This window comes from Anabrus simplex, chromosome 1, assembly GCF_040414725.1.
Source record: "Anabrus simplex isolate iqAnaSimp1 chromosome 1, ASM4041472v1, whole genome shotgun sequence".
Taxonomy (NCBI): Eukaryota; Metazoa; Arthropoda; class Insecta; order Orthoptera; family Tettigoniidae; genus Anabrus; species Anabrus simplex.
In genome coordinates this window covers 623,612,267-623,635,791 of record NC_090265.1, presented here as the reverse complement: position 1 = coordinate 623,635,791, position 23,525 = coordinate 623,612,267, and the positions used below count along the sequence as shown (strand labels likewise).

The window sequence follows — 23,525 nt, the reverse complement described above, 5'->3', positions numbered from 1 at the left end:
TAGTTCCGATGAATACCGCATCAAAAACACTTTAGAACTCATCTCTAAAATACAGAATATTCCTGCACAATCTATATATATATATATATATATAAAATAAGAGTTTTGTCTGTACATTGCACAGAATTTGAAAGGAATGATATTTCTGCATCGGTCGTGTCCACAATAACAAGAAAATGTACTTTTTACATTTCTGTCTGTTTGTATGTATATACACACATCAGGAGAAAACGGCTGAAGAGAATTTAATGAAAATCGTTATGTAGAGTTGTGGATTGAGCCACTACAATCTAGGCTATAAATCATTCTATTCACGCTGAGCAAAATGGTAGTTTAGGGGAGGGCTTAAAATTTAATTCTGAAATATTTGTTATTAGTGATCCTATTGATAAATACTGCATAATTAAAGTTATATAGAATTAAATTTTTGATCTTTTATGTCATACATTTTCACAGTACCGGTTATGATAACAGATATTCATGAATTTGTATTTCGCATCCGGCAGATAGCGGGTTTGAACCCCACTGTCAGCAGCCCTGAAGATGGTTTTCCGTGGTTTTCCATTTTCACACTAGGCAGATGCTGGGGCTGTACCTTAATTAAGGCCATGGCTGCTTCCTTCAAATTCCTAGGCCTTTTCTGTCCCATTCATAAGACCTATCTGTGTCGGTGAGACATAAAGCAAATAGTGCAAAAAGAAATTGTATTTTTGTTGCTAAGTCCATATCAATGCTGAGCCACGGGAAAATGGGTAAACAGAATTTAAAATGACAATAGGTATATAGAGTTGGGGAATAAAACGGTACAGTCTAAGCTATAAACGGTTTTATTCATCCTGGATAAAATGATAGTTTAGGGGAAGGTGCCTAAAATTTAATTTTTGAATACCTAGGTTATTGATCCTATCGAAAAGTACTACATAACAGAATTTATAGAGAATACAATTTCCGATCATTTATGTTTTATTCAGTTTTACCATACCGACTATGATAAGACCGGTATTTCACAGTCGGAAGTAAACTAAATGTGAAGGCCTACAATATCGAAAACTCATAAAATTGATCATTAATAACATTACATTGACCGTTGATGTTCTTCGTCTTTTATGCTGGCACTCATCTCCAACAGATGGACTTACTGCTGCGTATCGAGTATAACAGCTTGTCTGAATATTGGCAGGAAATAGCTGGGCAGTTAGATAACTTTCTTCTCAAGCATACCCTTCCTCTGGTTCATACATTTTCTGATACTGCTGGTAAGTAACACACTGGTTCATTATAGTATTCCAGCTATTCGATCCCTACTCTGACGTGCTGATTGGATTGATCAGTGTGTACAGTTAACGGAATATTGGCAGAGGCTCACTTATGACATAGTCTAGAATTACAATTTCTGTCTATTCCAAATTATAGCACCACTATTCACTAAGTAACTCAAAATTCAACCCCGTAATGAGCCATTTCTTAAGAAAAGCTTCTTCCTCTTGACTTTTATTAAATTCTACATTCATTTTATTCCAAATTAGCAGCCAAGAGGAGGTTTCTCCTCTGGCTTGGGGGAAAAATTTGCCTCCTAGTCAGATAGACTTTCTCCCACCACTGTAGTGGAACCTTTGCTTGAGGAAGAACAACACGGGTTCAGGAAAGGTCGAAGTACTTTGGATCTTATCTTTGCAGTTAAGATGCTGACAGAAAAGTACTGGGAATATGGAAGAAATCTTGTGATTGCATTTGTGGACATTGAAAAAGCATATGATAGTGTTCCTCGAAACAAGGTATGGAAATGTCAAAATACTTAATTGACAAAGTCAAGGTGCTATACCAGAAGTGCTACAGCTGTGTCCAGATAGGCAACGGATGATCAAAATGGTTTGAAACAAAGAGAGGTGTCCAACAAGGAAGTGCTCTGTCACCATTCCTGTTCGTAATAGTAATGGACAAGGTCATCAAATCCCTATCAAGAAAATGGACAGTGAACCAAACGCCCTGGTATTTGCTGATGATGTGCTTTTATGGGGAGAGACAGAAGCTGAAGTTCAGAAGAAACTTAATGAATGGAACAACACATTCAAAAATTCAAAAATTTTGGACTGAAGATGAGCAAAACGAAGACAGTGGAAATGACCATCAACAGGGAAGGAACAAGCTCAAATATATTTCTGGAAGGAGCAAAAATCGAATCGGCCTCACACTTCAAGTACCTCGGAAGCACAATATCGAAAGACAACGCTGTTAGCCAGGAAATACTCAGCAGGATACAGAAAGCATCGAACTTCTACAGTCAAGTCAGAAATCTCCTCCGGGACTGCAAAATACCACAGAAAGCGAAAACAATAATGTACCACACTTACCTCGTACCAATCCTCACGTACGGTTTAGAGACATGTACCCTACTAAACAAAGACTTCAGTAGAATCCAAGCAACTGAAATGAGATTCATTAGAACCCTGAACCAAACAACCAGAAAGGACAAGATCAGAAATGAAGTGAATAGGAAAGTAGCTGGTATTGAGGTTCCTATTATCCCTGTCATAAAGAAACGCAGACTTCAGTGGTATGGGCACATAATGAGAATGAACAGGGAAAGACTTGCCAGAAAATATTTCTACCTTAACCTCATAGGAAGAAGACCACAGGGAAGACCAAGAAAACGTTGCATAGAGACTGTGAGATCAGGTGTGGAGGAGAGAGGATACAAATGGGAGGATGTACTGGATCAGAAGATGTATGAAGACAGAAGGAGATGGTGAGCGCTTGTACACCACACCCGGGAAACTGGAGTTGGGAAATGATGATGATGATGATGACTGTAGTGAATTGAGATTTTCCAACTCATCGGGTACTCCAAGGAAACAGATGAGTAAAAGAGCATAATTTTTAGTTTTTACCCTGGGACTCTTCACTCTTCCCTCCCCCCTAAAATAAGTGTGTCCACGGCTCACGGCCGTCTGCGGCCTGGTCATTCCAGTTCTGGAACTTTGGACTGTTAGATTGGCAACATACTACTATTCATTAAAAGTGAGGAAATCTGTGGTTTTTCATTCATATGATTGCATTGCTTTTAATCGCGACATTCCTACTGACGTCATTGTAATGACCTATGTTGATTTTAGTTGGGAAAACTACTAAGGCAGTCTTTTTGAGGATGTAAAAATGCAGGTGGAGAGTGAGAGTCTACCATTGTAATGAAAATTTCCCAACTTGATTGTGACTGATGGTAGGCAAGAGGGACTACCATTACAATGAAACTTCCGTAACCCAGTCTTCTCATTTAAAAAAAAAAAAAAAAAAAAAAAGGACGTTTGGTGACTTCCCCGTAGCGTTTCTAGGGTAACGTTTAACGTTAAGAGCTATGCAATTTAATACAATCTTACTTGCAACGTGTACACTACCTAACAGTATACAGTGTAGAATTCCTTAGCGAAGCACGGGTACATCAGCTAGTCTTTCCGTAAACTAGTGTCTTTTGATGTCAAGAAACTTTCCATGAACATTCCACTTCATCAAACCCCTCTCTCTTGTTGAAAACACCATCTATACCTCTCAGATGCCCGCCACAGCAAAAGAGGAATTGTGCGACCTTCTATTTGCTTGTACCGAAGGTAACTTTTTAAAGTTTAATGGACAGTATACAAACAAATTGACTGTCTTTCCATGGAAAAACACCCTGTCACCTCTACTTGCCGAGATATTTATGGACAATTTTGAAAGAAATCTTCATTATCAGACACCCTCATTGTTTATTGGTTTTGTTACATTGATAGTATAATATGCTTGTATAAAGATACCAACCTTCAGCTTGAGAAATTGCAGTACTTCAGTTACTCAATTCCTGTCACTCTTTCTTGCAATTTACTCTTGAAACTGAAAATTTCAAATGAAATTTTCTTGATTTAACAATTGACCACTTTCAAAATATCCGCACCTTTAACATGTACAAGAAACCCACTTTTGCGAATTTAATAATTCCATATAATTCCTCCTATCCCTTCCAATACAAGTTAGCTTTTGGCACATATACACAACTCAGCAATGTCAGGCATATCAGCACTTCAATCAAACTGGAGTGAAAAATATTCAGATATTGCAAATTCTGATGCAATTAAGATTGTTATTAAAAATCTGTTTAACCCACCTAGTAACTGTTCGGGGTACCCATTTTCTGGAAAAACAGGGATAGTATAGGGAAATTAAAAATGCAGAAAATATACAGGAAAAACAGGGAAATGACTCGTCACATCTAAATTAAGCTTTCGATCTACGACTGGACCCGAACGGCATGATTGAATGAGACTAATAAGTAGTTGGTACGTGAGTCATATGCAGCGAGTAGTACTTAGAGAGAAAAATACAGAGTGAGTGCATTTGGTACTGAAGGAGAGTGAATGAAAAAGATGTACTTGCGCTGACTGCTTAAAGATGGCAGTATATGAGGCATGCGACATATCTAGTATTGCATTAGTTAATGTGGTGTAGCTTACAATTACAATGTAATTTCAGGTCTTTACTTTGATAGTAAAATTAAATGTTCATAGATAGTAACTTCCTCCCAATTAATTTGTAATTGCTTTGTTCTCATTAAACTATCCGGCTTCATGGTTAAATGGTTAACGTGCTGGCCTTTGGTCACAGGGGTCCCGGGTTCGATTCCTGGCAGGGTCAGGAATTTTAACCATCATTGGTTAATTTCTCTGGCACGGGGGCTGGGTGTATGTGTTGTCTTCACCATCATTTCATCCTCATCACGACGCGCAGGTCGCTTATGGGAGTCAAATCAAAAGACCTGCACTTGGCAAGCCGAACATGTCTTCGGACACTCCCGGCACTAAAAGCCATATGCCATTTCATTTCATTTCTCATTAAACCAAAACTTAAATTTTAATAATACACACCTCAAAAAACCTTTTTGCATCACCTGGAGTTCCAAGTTTCTAGGTTTTTGTTGATCCCAGGGAATGTATGGGATGCAAATACAATAATAATAATAATAATAATAATAATAATAATAATAATAATAATAATAATAATAATCATCATCATTTCCCATTTCCAGCTTCCTGGGTCGGGTTGTGTCCTCTATCGCTGCCTGTCTTTCCACCAATTTTCTCCTTTATTTTAAGTACATCTTCTGGTTTTCCTCCCCTCTTCTCTATGCACTCCCACACTGAACCTGTCCACCTCTTTCGGGGTCTTCCTCATGGTCTCTTTCCTGTTAACTTCTCTGAAAAAGCTTTTTTTGGCACTCTCTCTTCTCCCATTCTCATCATATGCCCATACCACTTTAGCTTTGTTGTTTCTATCCTGTCTTGAAGTTTCAAGATTCCTGTCCTTTTCCTTATCTCTTCATTTCTAATTCTATCCTTTCTGGTCTTGCCCTCGATACCTCTTAGGAATTTCATCTCCGCTGCCTGTGTTCTACTCTCCCCTCGTTTTGTTGTAGTCCACGATTCAGCTGCATACGTTAGTATGGGTTCATAATAGGTTGAATATAATACTTTCTTATATTTCTTCGGGACATATTGGTTCCATAAGATACCCCTTACACTCTGGTAGAAGCTGTTTGCTTGTTGTATTCTTTTCCCAATTTCTTCCATTTCTTCAGTTATCTTTCCATCTTCTGCGATCACACTTCCCAAGTACTTGAAACTTTCAACCACTTCCAGAATGTTACCATTCAGTTTTATCTGTCCTCTTCTTTCCTTCCTTCCTTCCTTCCTTCCTTCCTTCCTTCCTTCCTTCCTTCCCCTTGTCATCAAATTTTCTCTGTGCTTACTTTCATCCCAAATTTTTCTGTTTCTTGATTTCATACATCTAAATTACTTAGTTTTGCCCTTCCATTTCATCCTCACCCCCATATCACTATATCATTTGCAAACAACATGGCTTTTGTTGCCTGTCTTCCTAATCTCTGTTTAATGTTATTATGAATTTTATGAATAGTATGGGGGATAGTACACTTTCCTGTCGGAGACCAGTTTCAACTTTAAACCATTTTGTTTTTCCTATATTAGTCTTCACACTACTAATACCATTTTTGTACATAGCTTTTATCATTTGCACTTACACTCTGTTAATTTGCTTTTTCCTTAATGTGTCCCATACCAACTGTCTGAGCACACTGTCATAAGCTTTCTCAGTGCCAATAAATGTCATCACTATGTCTATATCACTATGCAAATACAATATGGGATGCAAATACACGCTTTATGTCAAGCATAACATGTTTGGTGTAAAGAAAAGGCAACGGCAGGCACAACACAAACATTATTCTTCGGCAACATGCATGGACCACCTATCGAACATGGGAATCTGATTCTGCCTCTCTTTATGGTGTTACCCCACCCCGTGCGGTGAAGCATGATTGGACCCATCGTTGCATGCTGTTCTCAAGGCGGTTGAGGCTGTCCTGGTTGATCCTGTCCCACTGTTTGACAGTAGACTGCCGGCCGGTGAGAGTTGGATTTGTTCATTGTCGCACTGCCTGTTTCAGCATATCCCAGGCATGTTCAATGGGATTCATGTCTGGAGACACCTCAGGCCAGTCCCTCCAGTGAATGTGGGCCTCCCTGAGGATGTGATGAAGGTAATGCATATTGTTCCTGAAACATGTATGATAGAATAAATAATTTTCAATCATTAAAAGTGTATTGACAAGGTGGATCCAACATAAACTATCTATATAAATAAAAATGAATCGCTAAATGTGTTGCTAAGTGTAAAACTCGGGAACGGCTGGACCAATTTTGCTAATTCTTTTTTTCAAATATTCGTCGAAGTCCGAGTAAGGTTTTTACGAAGAGAAAAATTGAAAAAATGCCAGGAAAAACGTAAAAGCCCCATTTTCTTTTTCCATTCAAACTGTTTGTCTCTTTTTCCTTCTTCCACGTTTGCGCTTAGCACTGTCCTCCTCTAATCCAGCGCGTTTGCCAAAAGTCCGTAAATCTCAATGTTATCGGTTAAAATGGGTGAATATCGGATTATGTACAAAATTTCAAGCCGCATTTGATGCCGTTAACAAAAAAAGAAAGTTTACAAAATAATTGAGTGAAAATGTTAATATTATGGAATGTTACCTCAAATGCAAAATCTTCATTGCATAGAACTTATCATGTAATAACTCTTATTTTATATTAACTATATTTGTCATTTTTTCACTGCTGGTAAAGGAATATTTCATCTCGACATAGATAAATTTGTTTTTAAATTTAAATGATAAGAACATGCACTATGTGTGTTTCTTTTCAGTCGTGTTCAGAGATTTTTATGTGCAGGCACGAAAGTCAGTCGCTGGCCAATTTCTTCGCTATTGAATTTGCATGGGGGGTCAAAGCGAGGCAAATGGTCTTTAGATATGGAAGTTATTTTAAAAACAAACCCCAAGTTCTTATCTCACTTAGTTTACAGTTTGTGACAGGAAGAATGTCTCCTTGGGTTTTGGTTTCGCGCGTACGCTCTCCAGACAGTCGCATGCAGTGTCGTGTTTTGTAATAGTTGGAGACCTATGTCTACCCTGATTGTTCTTAAATCTTCGCTACTCAACATACAAGTTCATCGATTTCTTTGGTTGATTGGGTTATTTTGTGTGAGCTTCCATATACAATATACTCATTTCAAGACTCAAACTGCCTATAAGACGCGAACGGAGCAACTTCAGTCGAAGAACTCGAAATGCTACAAGCCAAACTAATTTTCAGTCTAATCGGACTGCACAACAACGTGAAGAGCAAAATGAAACTGGAAGGATTCGGATATCACAAACCCGTGCAGCGTGTCGTTCAGCTTCCAAGTGTGAATCAGGCTGCTTCCAGTTACGATGTTTCAGTTGACTACAATGCTTAGCACTGCATTGCTATTGGATCTATGAACTCAGTTTGCGAAAATTGTAAGGCATTGAAATACAAAAATGAAACCACTGGATTGTGTTGCGCAAATGGCAAAGTGAAATTAGTGCCATTGATTCCACCACTAAATCCATTGTACTCATTGGTTTCAGGAACAGGTACAGATTCCATATATTTCCTTACAAATATCCAAAAATATAACAACTGCTTTCAAATGACTTCATTTGGGGCAACAAATTTACTTTGGCACAATTTCATGCCAGCTTTCATGGTAACATATAACAAACAGGCTTATCCCCCGTATTGCTTTCTTTTAACATACAACAAACAGATTTATCCCACATATTGTTTTGTTTATTTTATTTTATAGTTTTTGTGACAAAAATAATAAACCTGTCCTCCTTAATTTACAGATACAAGGCTAAATATATCACAGAGCAGGTTCACTGTTGCCCGTGTTAGATGGCGACTAAAAATTCCTACAAATTTATTTCATGGGCAATTCAATACAACAAATTGATTTGCGTTGTGCACATAACAGTTCAGTGAAGAGGTCTATTGTAGAACAATTACAAACTTTCTTTCATCAACAGAATCAGTTGATTACATTGTTCAAAACTGCACTGGATCTCATGCCATCTGATAATCACAAAGGTGTAATCAGAGCTGATAAAACTCCTGTGGGCCAACATGTAAGACGTTTCAATGCACCAACAATTGATGAAGTTGCCATTGCTATAGTTGGAGAAAAGTCAGAAGGCCGTGATATTGTTTTACATCGCCGGAATGATCAGTTACAGCGTGTGTATGAAACACACTGCTCATACGATGCGCTACAATATACCATCATATTTTGACAAGGTGAAGATGGTTATCACTTCTCGATCAAGATGATAAATCCCCTTACAGGTAATTATAAATTTGGATATTTTGTATCAGCCACTATATGTATTATATGCAAGTTCAATCACTGTCATTAAAACAATAATTTATTTACAAGTGAGCGATCATTTCACCAATATGCTGTTGATATGTATGTCAAAACTGAAACAGAGTGTTTGACATTCATCAAGTTGAACCAGAGCAAACTCCGTTCTGAAAAGTATATTCACCTTCGAGATGCGATTAACAGTGATGGAAATGCAAAGAATGTCGGCCGGATGACCATTCTTCCAGCAACATACATCGGATGTCCTCGACATATGCATGAATATGCTCAAGATACCATGTCGTATGTTCGTCATTATGGCACAGCAGATTTATTTATCACATTCACGTGCAATCCGCAGTGGATAGAAATAAAAAAAGAGTTATTCCCTGGCCGATCAACCTTTGATCGCCATGACATTACGGCTAGAGTCCTCCAACAAAAGTTGAAATCTTTAATGGATTTCGTTGTGAAACATAGCATATTTGGTGAGATGCGCTGCTGGATGTATTCTGTGGAGTGGCAGAAAAGTGGATTGCCTAATGCACATATTCTGATTTGGTTGGTTGAGAATATAAGACCAAATGAATTTGATGAAGCGATATCAGCTGAAATCCCTGATGTACAAGTAGATCCAGGCTTGCATGAGGTAGTTATTAAAAACGTGATTCATGGTTCCTGTGGAACATTAATCAAAATTCACCGTTTATGGTGGATGGTAAATGTTCGAAGCATTATTCATGGGTATTAGTACCAGAAACAATCACCAGAAATGAAGGTTATCCACTATCGTCGCCGGTCGACTGCAGACAATGGAAGATCAACAATAGTCAAAGTGAATCAACAATACATTGAAATTGATAATCGTTAAATTGTTCCATATTCACCGAACCTATCAAAGACTCGAGGCGCACATCAAACCTTGCCATTCCGTCAAATCTATCAAATGCATTTGTAAGCATATCGCCAAAGGAAGTGACATGCCTGTGATTGGAGTTAGTGCAGAGAATTCCAATGATGAAGTTACCCAATACCAAAAGGGCCGCTACGTTAGCAGTAATGAAGCAATTTGGCGCATTTTTTCTTTTCCCCTTCATGAAAGACACCCCACTGTTGTTCACTTAGCAGTACACTTAGAAAATGGTCAAAGAGTATATTTCACGGCTCAGAACGCATTACAACGAGCTGTTGAACGACCATCTACAACCTTGACCAGTTTTTTTTCAATTGTCAGAATGATGATTTCGCCTGAACACTGCTATACTCCAAAATGTCAAAATATTATACTTGGAATCAATCCTCAAAGAAATTTCAACGACGGAAACAAGGAAAACCAGTTTCAGGTTACCCAAATGTATATTCCACCGATACAATAGGTAAAATTTATTCAGTACATCCAAGCGACTATGAGTGTTTTTATTTGAGATTGCTCTTAGTCAATGTTCGAGGCCCAACATCATTCCATCATTTACGAACTGTTAATGGTGAATTGTGTGGCTCTTACAGAGAAGCCTGGCTACGTTTGCAACTGTTAGAAAATGATGCTCATTGGGATCAAACTCTCAATGATGCTGTAATTTCTTTACAACCTCATCAAATATAATAATAATAATAATAATAATAATTATAATTTCATGTGGCTATTTCTAGCCGAGTGCAGCCCTTGTAAGGCAGACCCTCCGATGAGGGTGGGCGGCATCTGCCATGTGTAGGTAACTGCATGTTATTGTGGTGGAGGATAGTGTTATGTGTGGTGTGTGAGTTGCAGGGATGTTGGGGACAGCACAAACACCCAGCCCCCGGGCCATTGGAATTAACCAATGAAGGTTAAAATCCCCGACCCGGCCGGGAATCGAACCCGGGACCCTCTGAACCGAAGGCCAGTACGCTGACCATTCAGCCAACGAGTCAGACGTTTTCTATAATTATATCAATATAATGCCCATCAAAACCAATTGATTTATGGATCAAATACAAAGATGATATGTGTGATGATATCTTGCATCAAATGCGTATCACAACAGGAAATCCAAATTTACAAATCAGTGAAGAAAAGTACAATGAGGCGTTGAAATCAATGGAGAACATGTGCTTGATGATGTCAAACAAAGTATTATCTCAATTAGGCATGGCCGCGCCCAATCACCCGATGCACAACGCTTTTAATCAAGAGTTGCAACGCGAAAAACTGTACGATCTCGATGCTTTAAGAGAATCGGTTCAAATAATCTTCCGCTATTCAACCAACAACAAAATTATATATTTGATACTCTAATGAAAGTTGTAAATGATGGAGCTGGAGGGATTTATTTCTTGGACGCTCCCGGGGGTAAAAGAAGAACTTCCTTAATTTCATTGATTTTAGCAAGAATTCGCTCACACAATGAAATTGCACTCACACTTGCTTCATCAGGCATTGCAGCTACATTGTTGAAAGGCGGTCGAACAGCCCATTCAGTGCTAAAATTGCCGTTGAATATGCAAAGCAACGAAACTCCGACCTGCAACATATCGAAGAACTCTGCAATGACAAAGGATTGGTAGCAATGTAAATTGATAGTCTGGGATGAATGCACCATGGCACATACAAAGTCTTTGGAGGCATTAGACCGAACTATGAAAGATCTGCGGAACAATCAAAACCGATTTGGTGGAGCGTTGATATTGTTAGCAGGAGATTTTCGTCAAACATTGCCAGTGATTCCACGGTCAACGCCAGCTGATGAGCTTGATGCATGTTTAAAGTCATCAGTTTTGTGTAAACACGTCAAGTTACTAAATTTAAGCCAGAATATGCGTGCCGAGTTGCAAACTGATCCATCTGTAGAGATATTTTCAAAACAACTAATTCCCTTCAGACATTCTGATTGGCTGTATTACTTTTTCTAACAATTATTTCAGTTTACTGAGTCCAAAACTGAACTCATTCAAGAGGTGTTCCCAAGCTTTGCTCAAAATTACACAGATCATATTTGGTTGAGCGAACGAGCTATATTGGCTGCCAAAAACATTGATGTAAATGAATTAAATTTCAAAATTCAAAATGAAATTGCCAGTGAATTGAAGATGTACAAATCAGTTGATTCCGCTACTAATCAAGATGATGTCGTCAATCATCCACCCGAATTTTTGAACTGGCTGGATTCGCCAGGATTGCCGCCTGACATTCTTCAATTAAAGGTCGGATCAGTGGTCATAATGTTGAGAAATTTCAACCAACCCCGTCTTTGTAATGGCACATGGCTAGCGGTGAAAACATTACTGAACAACGTGATCGAAGCAACCATTCTAACGGGGAAGTATAAAGGAGAAGAAGTTTTGATACCATGCATTCCTATGATTCCGACTGACATACCATTTGAATTTAAACGACTGCAGTTTCCTGTGCGGTTCGATTTTTCTATGACCATAAATAAATCCCAGCAGTAGTCATTGAGTGTTTGCAGCATTAATCTTGAAAACCCATGTTTCTCGCATGGTCAGTTGTATGTTGCCTGTACCTGTGTTGTAAAACCATCAACTTTGTTTGTTTACGCGCTAGGTAATCAAACAAAAATATCGTGTACCTTAAAGCTTTACAATGAAAAATATCATCATAGTGTTGATTAGAATCAGTGTTTTCTATGATAGTTATTTCCTACGAAGAAAGAGGAGTAAGTTTTGCCACATAATCTTCACGCCATCAAATTAAATTACTTGATTTGCAACGGGGGATAATTATGGCTCTTTGAGGGATTTGAAGACCTGCTGAACAGTTCCCATCTACGTTACAGTCAATCATGGTTATTTCTGGGTAGTGATATGCTGTGACCTATTTGAGCATTTCCTTATTCACAATAAAGATATTAATATTGCAGGTAATGAAAACACATTTTTCCAATAGTTTATTACTAAGTTTTGGTAGCAGTAGAAAATTAACTAATTTGATGTTGATGATGTAGTCATTTGCATTATTCTGATTTTTGTGTGCACTACAGACTGAATTTGAGTTCGTTCCATTGTCATTTATTTTTGACAGAATGACGTCTGTCGGTTCAGCTAGTTTTAAATAGTTTCTTTAATAGATTTAGACAAGTCAGTTCAGGATCAAATAAAATACCTATTATTGTTAAGTTTATCAACGGTGTTGGAGTATACGTGCAGGTGCTTGCTAATGATCTCCTGAGTGTAGGTGGTCTCCATGGAGACCCTTTCTGATTGTCTGTGTAGACACAGCCTTACCAGTTGTCTGCTGTAAGGAATTTTGCAGTTCTGTTGTGGTGTGTACCGGGTTCCTGTGAGCCAGGATTAGCACGTAATGGTTATCAGCTCCTGTTGTTGTCCACGGATGACCATGGCAAGGACTCGTCACACGATATCGGCTATATATCCTGACAACATTATTATGGTGTACACCAACCAGGCCAGCAATTGCCCTCACAGACAGGCCTTGCTGATGCAATGTCAGTATGTGTGTATGCTCAAAAATGGTAATTACTTGTCGAGGCATGTCTGTATACTGCTTAGGACACAAATATGTTCTTGTCATGTGTCCACGGGTAACAGTAACAACACTCTTCTGGACTGTTCTGAGACTGCATGTATTACCTCCATAGCTGCTAACAGGTAGCATTACAAGTCATTCGGATGTCTGTTTGCCATGCAATAACTTTTAGAGTGAACATCCTTCACGTACACAAAAAATGCAGGTGGTGCAAAACATCTTTTGTGGTGTGTATTAAAAATTAAAAAGCCAATAACTCTTATCTTCTTAATGTTCTTTTCAAAATGCCCAGTGTTTTAAAAGCTAACCATTGTGGCAACTTCATCAATTTTTGGTGCGTTGAAACGTCTTGCATGTTGGGCCACAGGAGTTTTATCAGCTCTGATTACACTTTTGTGATTATCAGATGGCATGAGGTCCAGTGCAGTTTTGAACAATGTAATCAATTGATTCTGTTGATGAAAGAAGTTTTGTAATTGTTCTACAGTAGACCTCTTCACTGAACTGTTATGTGCACAGCGCAGATCAATTTGCTGTATTGAATTGCCCATGAAATAAATTTGCAGGAATTTTTAGTTGCCATCTAACACGGGCAACAGTGAACCTGCTCTGTGATATATTTAGCCTTGTATCTGTAAATTAAGGAGGACAGGTTTATTATTTTTGTCACAAAACTATGAAATAAAATAAACAAAGCAATATGGGGGATAAATCTGTTTGTTATATGTTAAAAGAAAGCATTACTTCTTTTAGACAGACATGTTAGCATTACACAATATACACACAGTTTCTCCTTTGTTTTCAGTAAAGCAGTACTGGTCCTCCCATTCACTCATAAAGCTATAATTTATTTGCCTTTCAGCCATATTAAGAAGAGTTAACATTTCAAATATAACTGATTAATAACTGAATAATTTAAAGTTTAAACAGTAATGAAGAAAAGCACACAAAATATGTTAAATGTAGCCTATAACTTATCACAACACAAGGCACTCAAAGTGTATTCCATAAGCTCAAATTAATACTGAATGTTTGCCTGAAAGCAAGGAACTTGGAACGTTTCCTATTGCAAGAATGTTATAAATCTTTAGATTGATGCCTTCATGGCCTGTAATTGTAGACATGATAATAAGCTTTTGGGCTTTTGCCATGACAGAAAATAAGGTGAAATTCTCTATGTTTTACAGAAGAACTTTGCTTCATGTCTTCAGAAGGAAATCAGGTCTGTTCACGAGCAAGCCTTATCTAATATAGAAGTTTTGAGTTTTAAGAATTGTTATGTCCTTTTATGGTGCCCTTCACAGTTAATCTCCAAATTAAATTTTAATTAATATTTGAAAATAATCTTTTTGCATTTGAATAAAGATTCTCCAGACAAAATTTCACCTTGTTTTCTGATATGGCTAGCGCCCAAAATTTTATCATGTCTACTGTTATAAATCATTTGTTCATTGTTTACTGCTCAGTTTTGTTGGGATGAGAGTTATTTTCTGGGCTAATTGGGTGTCCCACTGTAGTCCTGGTGAAACTGTGTCATGGTAGGTAGTTTATTCCACTGCAGTAACGTGAATTACAAGGAAGCCATCCTGTTTTGCAGAATAAAAATGCTGCTATAGTTGGCTCCGTGAATGTAGAGAGCCCTATGCTGGTGCTAGTCCCCCACAGTGAGAGATTTGTGATGGATTTCCTCTTGTCGCAAATACAGACACATTGAGTGGTTCTCTTTCTGAACCTTTGTTCCATCCTTTCACTAATTGCGGGCACATGTCAGTCAGGTCTAGGTCATGTTTGCTATGGGCTTAAAGCTGTTTATATTTGGAGGCAAGGATATAACAAATTTCCTGAACTTGAGGGTGGTGCTTTTAAGATGAATGCTGGGCTAAGAGGCTCCGACAGTTGAGGCGCTGGCCTTCTGACCCCGACTTGGCAGGTTCAATCCTGGCTCTGTCTGGTGGTATTTGAAGGTGTTGGTAGATTTACTGGCATGTAAAAACTCCTGCAGGACTAAATTCTGGCACCTCAGGTTTTCTTTTGTATAATATTGTATATATTTGTCCATTTTGTAAATTCCATACGCTTAATAATAATAATCTCCACAAACTGTAAAAGTAGTTAGTGGGACGTACAGACAATGTACTTTAAGACGAAAAGTAAGAATCATTACTCAAATGCAAAAATAATTGTTTTCAAATATTAATTAAAATTTAATTTGGAAATTAATTGTGAAGGACACCATAAAAGGGCATCATGGGTATGTTTTATTTGAGAAGTTTTTGAAGAAATATTCATGTTGTCATTGAGACTCATCTTTCATTCATCATTTTTCCCTATGTACCTGACAGTCATACATTATATGGCTGGTATATTTCATTACTAGTCATTCCTGGTCAATTGGTATAACAATGTAGAAGGTAACATACTGTCCTAGAACAGAATCTACTGAGCTCAATAGCTGCAGTCGCTTAAGTGCGGCCAGTATCCAGTAATTGGGGGATAGTGAGTTCAAACCCCACTGTCGACAGCCCTGAAGATGGTTTTCTGTGGTTTCCCATTTTCACACCAGGCAAATGCTGGGGCTGTACCTTAATTGAAGCTTTCTTCCCATTCCTAGGCCTTTCCTATCCCATTGTCACCATAAGACCTATCTGTGTTGGTGCGACATAAAGCAAAAAAAAAAAAAAAACAATTTTATCAACGACCTTTTTACCAGAATGGTAAAATTCTTACTTTGTCCGAGGTTATACCCTGCATTGATTTGTGTAATCACATCAAGTATGAACATAATTTTGTGAAGTTTCAAATTCGAAAAAATACAATTCAGTGGTGAGGTAACTAGCGTTTCACCCAAGTGTGGCAGTGGGCTTGTCAGGTGGAATGCCACACATCTCTAAGATTCCAGTTTTGATTCCCTGCTGGGAACTGAATTTTTTAGTATGAAGCTGAGGAATATACAGCAAGAGAGAGAGAGCAGTGCAGATACATATCTCCTGTAGTGTACTGTTACTGCCAGAAATTGTAGTTTTACTTCACTGATGCTATTATAGTCATGGCCACATAACCTCCAGTTTCATGTGGAATCTGATCTGCAGAGACATGATTTTTCATTTCAACATTCCCACATTCATTAACTGGGATATGCCCACTGCCAAAATGCTGGTAGTTTCATGGTTGAAAGAGCCCAAAGAGCTTGAATAATTTCAGCTCGAGAATTTTTTATACATGTTTTATTTTGAATACGCTTATAATTGAGCTCGGAAGTAGCAGTACCGGGTGAGTTGGCCTTGCAGTTAGGGGCGCGCAGCTGTGAGCTTGCATCCGGGAGATAGTGGGTTCAAATCCCACTGTTGGCAGCCCTGAAGGTGGTTTTCTGTGGTTTCCCATTTTCACACCAGGCAAATGCTGGGGCTGTACTTTAATTAAGGCCACGTCACTTCCTTGCCATTCCTAGGCCTTTCCTGTCCCATCGTCACTATAAGACCTATCTGCGTCGGTGCAACGTAAAGCAAAAAAAAAAAAAAAAGTAGCAATACCTAGGTGCACAGTATTCTATTGATATTTACTTATTGTTTTGAGGTGTGAAATTTTATGTATTTCTCTTATCATTGTAGATCAATATGATGAGACGAGTTGGTTGGAAGAGACGAATGTTGCCACCTGACTGTGAGGGGATGACATCATTGCAGTGTTTTCCGCCCAGACTTATTGCTCCACCTCTCCCTGTCAAGGAATTTGGTGGTTACGTCATGCCTGTTCCTCGAGAAGGAATTGAGTTACAAAAATACCATTATCAGGACAACTGGTGGAAGGAAGTTCTACCTAAAAATTGTTAGCATTTCTGTATCACATAATATTTATAATAGTGGTTGTTACTGCTGTCATGAGGATGCATCACATTGTGCTCTAAGTTTATATGGATCACTACTGATTTGTTAGTAAGGAAGATATTCTTACAAGTATTATATTGCATACCAGCCGAGGGCAGTTGCTAAGATAGTTTGAAGATGGAGAAATGATCAAACTAAAGTTCGCATTAGTTACTTTTATTAAAACTAAAAAGAAAGAAAATCCTTATAACTTAAGAATACCCCTTTTCATACAATCTGGTCGCTTTTACTTTTCCTGTCTCAATGAATTCTTAAAATATGCATAGAAAGTCATGCATCTTGTTATATTTTAATGTTTTGAATTTTATATACTTGATGGATTTCATAAATTTGATAATCCATGAATTTATTTTGTTTAGTAGTACAGTATTTAATTCAATTTTGCTGTAGTGTTAGTAGTTCCTGTGGCCTAATCTTAATTGGTTATTTTATATTTCACTCTGAAAATGTGTGTGTAACTTGCTTGTTTTCAGGCCAATCTAGTCCTAGTTATAAGGCATGTTTTCCCTCATTGTGAATGATTACTGTTGAATTTGTCACCCTGCCCTTTTTATTATGGATTTTTGAAATTACTGAACATGTCACATTGGTTTAGGTTCCACATTAATTCATGGCTTATGATTGAAAATTCTGTAGATCAAGAAGTTTGTATGGTATTCTGGTGTTAAGGCATGTGCGAGAAATGACCATAAAACATGACAGCACTTCCTCATCGAAAGTGAGAGCTTTTTAAATTTAGAGTGCGGCTCTGCATTTGACCTCACATGATATTTGCCCTCAGAATGTTGATCTGGGCCAAGGATCTTTGGTAGGAATTTCCTCTCTCTTATTTGGATCCTCTCCATCTCACTATGGTGAGTGAGGGGCCAAGCACTTGGGAGCATATGGTGCTGTGGTCATACTGCTGTGGTGTTGTGGCAGTATTTGGTCTGCCATGAGATTGGTCTGGACTGATGAATGGGCTTACAAAGGTGAAAAGCTGTTTCCATGCATTTGGTCTGATACGACTTCTTTCTGTGATGCTTTAACGGAAATGATCTCTCTATAAAAGAATGAAATAGACATGATACACTACTGTATAGGCTTTTGGGCTTATGCTGTGTCAAGAAAATAAGAAGAAGCATTAAGAATCTGTTCTCATAGACAATAGAGATTTCTTCTGATGACGCAGAGCACAGTTCTTTGCGAAACGTAAAGAATTTCACCTTATTTTCTTGACACGGCATAAGCCCAAAAGCCTATACAGTATCGTGTCTAAAGTACGGGCCGTGAAAGCATCAATGGCAACATGAAATATTTTGTTTTTCTCTGCTTGGTTTTGAGAAATTTCTTCTTATAGAAGAGAACCAGATATTTATTGCATCTGCTTGCAGTGACTTTGGCTATATTAAAAACATTGGGAGAGGATCTGATACTTGACAGTGCAAATGTACGTATAATAAAATTCATATTGAATTGATTATCCATTGTAATGAAGCAGAGGGGAGGAACAGATAATTGAAAAAAACAGATAACACAGTACAACAAACTTAAACTTTTTTTTGCTCTCAGAAATGAAAATATGCAATTTTAGTTAATTCGCATATGCTGATTTTGAAATTAAAGCTCGCTTTTCTCTATCACCTAACAGTTACAGTAGAAGTCCGCTATAACGAGTACGGCACATGACAAGAATCCCGTTATAACGACAGTTCGTGTCTGTCCCTTCAAAATTCCTATATTAAACTATGTATTACCCTTCAGTTACAGCAAAAACACTATCGCTGATGCATCCGTTATTACGAGTGAATAAGTGTGCCTTTTTTTTCCGTTACCAACATTTATGCATTCAGTGATTATATCGCTTGCGATCGATCATCTTCGGTATCGTTTCCTCGTTATGTCCACTAGTGAGGTCTCTCGTTAACATTCAAAGGCGATGTTGGGAGTCGATTAGTAATGCCCATCAACCACTGTTCCATAAAGAAAATTAGAAATAACGTGATAATAAGAAATAAATTAGCAAGAGTTCCTCCTTTTCAATACAATATATCAAGTAAGTAATATTACATCAGTCTTGGGACTAGTTTCAGCCGCTTAGTGGCCATCTTCAGCTAAATAAAAATTAAACAGATTTTGTGATAACTAAAACATATAACACAGACAACGTTGCAGGAATAATTATAACGTTAAATTAAATATAATAACAAAATTTATGGTTATGATCTTCTTGTCATAATATGATGTCTTTAATTTCACTTAGGACCTCAGGCAAAGAAGTAAATCTGGAAATGATAGCCAGAATTAAGAATGAATAAACATACAGAAAAAAACTAAAAAGTAAAAAAATTATTATGAGACTCATCTCTAATGTCTGATGTAGGACAAGCACTGACTTGCTGGAGGAAGCAGGCAGGCCTTGTAACAAAGGAGTGGGTAGGGAACAAGCACTGACTTGTAGGAAGTAGACAATGTAATAATGTGGTCGATAGCAGTTTTTAACTCGTTAGAAATAAAGGTTTAGTAAACAATTGCCTACTTTTAATACGCTACACTGAAATTAAGTAAGAATATGATACACCTCAAGATATGGCAGAGCACATCACTGATTTCAGAGATTGGTTTATATTTTCTCGCGTCTGGTTGATTTTTGGAGAGGCTATTCCCATGTAAATTTATAGTGAGCATGTTATCATTTCTCTACTGGTGCTAGGAATATGTTTTCATTATACATATAGTATGGTTAAGTTAGGTTAGGTGAGTCAGTTTGAATAAGAAAACTGAAATATTTGCCACAAAATGCGATCTGTCATCTTCGGTACGGTACTGTTTTTTCGCTGTGTACACTTGCGAGTTCTCTTCTCGACATTCGAAGGCGATGTCGGAGTCGATTAGTAATGCCCGTCGACTGCTGTTCTCTAAAAGGAAATTCAAAATGAAAGAGGATAACACGTTCTCGTAATAAATGCTTAAATAACGTGGGCAGTAGCGGTTGTTAACTCGTTAGAAATAAAAGCTGAATAAACAAGCGCGTAATTTTTGATGTTGTGTACTGAAATTGAGTAAGAATGGGGTGCACCTGAAGATATGGCAGAGTACATCACTGATTCTGAGGGTAGTTTATATTTTCTCGCATCTAGTTAAATTTCGGAAAGGCTGACCCACGTAAATTTATAGCGAGGAGGTTATAACTTCTCTACATGCGCTTGAAATGTCCTTTCATGATACATATACGGTTAAGTTAGGTGACGCTGTTTGAAGAAGAAAAGTGGAGTGTTTGCCACAGAGACCTCTGGAGTGATACTATAATTTTTTCAGAATGAAATTAAACAAACACTTTCACATAATATCGTATTTTGAAACATAACAAACGAGCAAGCTGAAGTGTGGATATTATCCGCGAAAATACAAGTTTCGAATGAACCGATTGCCGTTTCGTACCGATTTTAATGTCTATGAGGTTTTCCCAACGTTTACAAAAATTTGGATATAATGACAATCCGTTATAGCGATTTAATTATTCGCTTTTATGAATACACAACATCAGAAATATACCCTTTGCAGTCCAATTTTCTGTCATATGTTCCAACAGTCTGGTCCAAATTAATTTTGCACATTTATACCTAGCCAGATTAAACTCAGAATTTTTATTAGTAATTATTTGTATTAGTAATTATTATTATTATTATTATTATTATTATTATTATTATTATTATTATTCCGAGGTATCTGTGGAACAGCAGAGGTGAAAGAAGGTGCTGGGATGAATAGGTCTCAACTTACGAAATTAAAGTTAATTTAAAACTTTAACAAAGGTTATATTTTCTTTTCAAGATCAAGGAATAACAAGTATGACAGGTACTCAGTAGCATATCAACAAATTAAGAATGTACAATTACAATTTGTTAATGGATTTGGGCTTCGAGCCCCCAGACATGCAATCCTTGAGCAATGAGCCCAACTTTACATATGAACAACGTTCAACAAAGGGGCAGAAAACCCCAACCATGCCAAGGAGCACTAGCTCCCAATTACCCAGTTAAGCCTGCTCGAGGCACACAGAAACCAAATTTAAGAAAGAGCAACCCGCTCACAAAGTTCAAGCCAATTCAAAGGCCACACCAAACTCCAGCTTCAAGCTGCCCTCCAGGCACACAAGAACAGGGGTAAAAATACCCAACCTACTGAGGCCTATTCAGTAAAGAAACAGGATAATTACATGGCCCCAAAATACCAACATGAGTGGAGGCGTAACTTGCACTCCTAATACACCTTTTTAAAACCTATTTGGCACTAGGCCGCTTATGCAAGGGATAATCCCATACTACGGAGGTGACACGATAGGAAAACTTTATTATATTACAAAGAGAAGGGAAACTGTTATGAAAACGTAGTCACCTCAAAACACTATGAGTGGGAGCTCGAGAGGGTTAGGCACTCTCTATCCCAATTTGTAGTTAAAGAGATAGAATTTTATACCAAGTGTCTTTTACATTTTAAAGGAAAGTTACATGATAAAAGTTTCGAACCTGCCCCGAGGGTTAAACTGCTGAGCTAGCAAGAAATGAAGTTATTAAAAGGCCATTACTTTATGGAAGAACTGCTGCCCGAAGGAAGAGGCGCTTCCCGCCCCCTGCTACATAAAACACTAGGAAAGATGTTACTAAAGTGGCCCGGAGACCAGAAAATCAGCAGTTTAAATACCCTCGTGGAACATTCAAGACCTTTCAAGAATGAGAACCCACACCCCCCTCAACTTTATTGGCTAGGATCAAGCAACATATCCATATCGGAGAAGACGTAAGTTATTGGTCAAAAATTAATTAGAGAAATTCGGGATTGGCTAAATTCAAAACAAGCGGAAAGAGAAGGGTTATACTGCCAACCCAAAAAATGACTGAAAGAAATTTAACAAAGAACAAACTTATGAACACAAAATTTCTCAAAAAACAGTTCCTTCACTTCGCACTAGGGTGCACAATTGTGGTTCTTCAGTAGTGCCATCTAGAAGAGAATGTTCACACTTCTCACTATAGAGAAAACAAATATAAATCGAAAAAGACACAGTTCAGAACTCTTCAAAATTTACAATAGCAACATCTGAGAAACTTTAGAATTAACATGGTGGTTAAAGTTCAGGCTTCCTCCAGTAGAGGAGTTTCAACTGGCGCAATGTTTGAATTAGCGGCGTGGAGGTGTACCGCCCGGTACTATTATTATTATTATTATTATTATTATTATTACCGTACTTGCTATTGCATAGGAATTAGTTTCCGCAATAATTTTCGTCGCCAGTGCAGAGGTAAAAAACAATACAAACCGTAATAAACTGAAGTGGAGTGATGCCGCTAGGCAGAACCTGCGGTCCTCTAGTTTTCTGACCTGATGAACAACTTAGCCTAGGTGGTTCACTATCATGAAATGTTACATTCCGGTAAACACTATTGCCGTTTGCATTCCCATTTGTATGTGCGGAAGTATGTTCAGCATTAACTGTTACTGAAATTATCAACCCTGACCTGCGAAGCGTCGTCATTGCCGCGTGCCGTATCCCCTCCTCCAACCAGGGCCATTAGCATGTCTTCTTGCTTTTGTAGCATTCACTGGAACTTCCTCTTCTGAATATTTGGAAACAGTATATGATGGTCCGGGATCATTCTGCGCTTTTTACGCTCAGGTCCAGTCGCTAAAGTTTCACTTGGAATGCTGGAGTTCACTACACCTTCATCTTCACTTGACAGTTCCCTAAACTCTTCGTCTAATTCAGGTAAATAATCATCGTCACTGCTGTCTAAATAAACGTGCATACGTATTTTTTCTTCATTCACATTTGGGATTTTATATCGCAAATTCAACCGAGACAATTCGCTTTTACAGATAAACATGCCTAGTACAACACGTGTGCAGCACTACTCACTGTAAACACAGCTGACAGGCCGCGGGTAACCATGATGACACACAGCTACATATATCTCGTATTATGTCCATGGAGATAACAGAATGGCTTCTTTTGTGGACAAAAATTTGTTCTAGAAACTCCAGGGATATCGATCGACCTCAGTGAAGTCAAAGAACTTCAGTAAATAACTTCTCAGGTAGAACGAAACGTAATGTCGAGGTGAGCTCGACGTTGGACCAGTTACAATAAACCATGATGTCGAGGTCACCTCGACGTTGGACCGGAAAAGGTTAAGTATTCTAAAATTGTATTTATGTTGCAATTAAGACTTTGTATAGTAAAAATTTGTACCATCTTAAAAACCTTTTCCCCGAAGACTTGCGCCTATAAGATGGCTCCGAAACATCTGTGATAAGTTGCCAGCAATAATCACAAGCATGTTGGACACTGATTTTCCTTTCTTTTAAGTCCTGATGGAACCTTTACCCGTGCTCATCACTGACCTCACCAA

At 38.0% G+C, this 23,525-nt stretch overlaps 1 protein-coding gene across 4 annotated transcripts in view; it reads left to right on the top strand.

The window, feature by feature from the left end:
* LOC136857208 (uncharacterized) overlaps nucleotides 1-23,525 on the top strand; it is a 64,055-nt gene that overhangs the window by 25,195 nt on the left and 15,335 nt on the right. For 3 of the 4 annotated variants that reach the window (XM_067135675.2, XM_067135672.2, XM_067135673.2), the window contains exon 4: nucleotides 16,861-17,077. In XM_067135675.2, the coding sequence (XP_066991776.2) occupies nucleotides 16,861-17,077 (217 nt within the window). Of the gene's footprint in view, nucleotides 1-16,860; nucleotides 18,222-23,525 lie in introns of those variants that run through there. The other variant, XM_067135674.2, reaches the window with a different exon arrangement.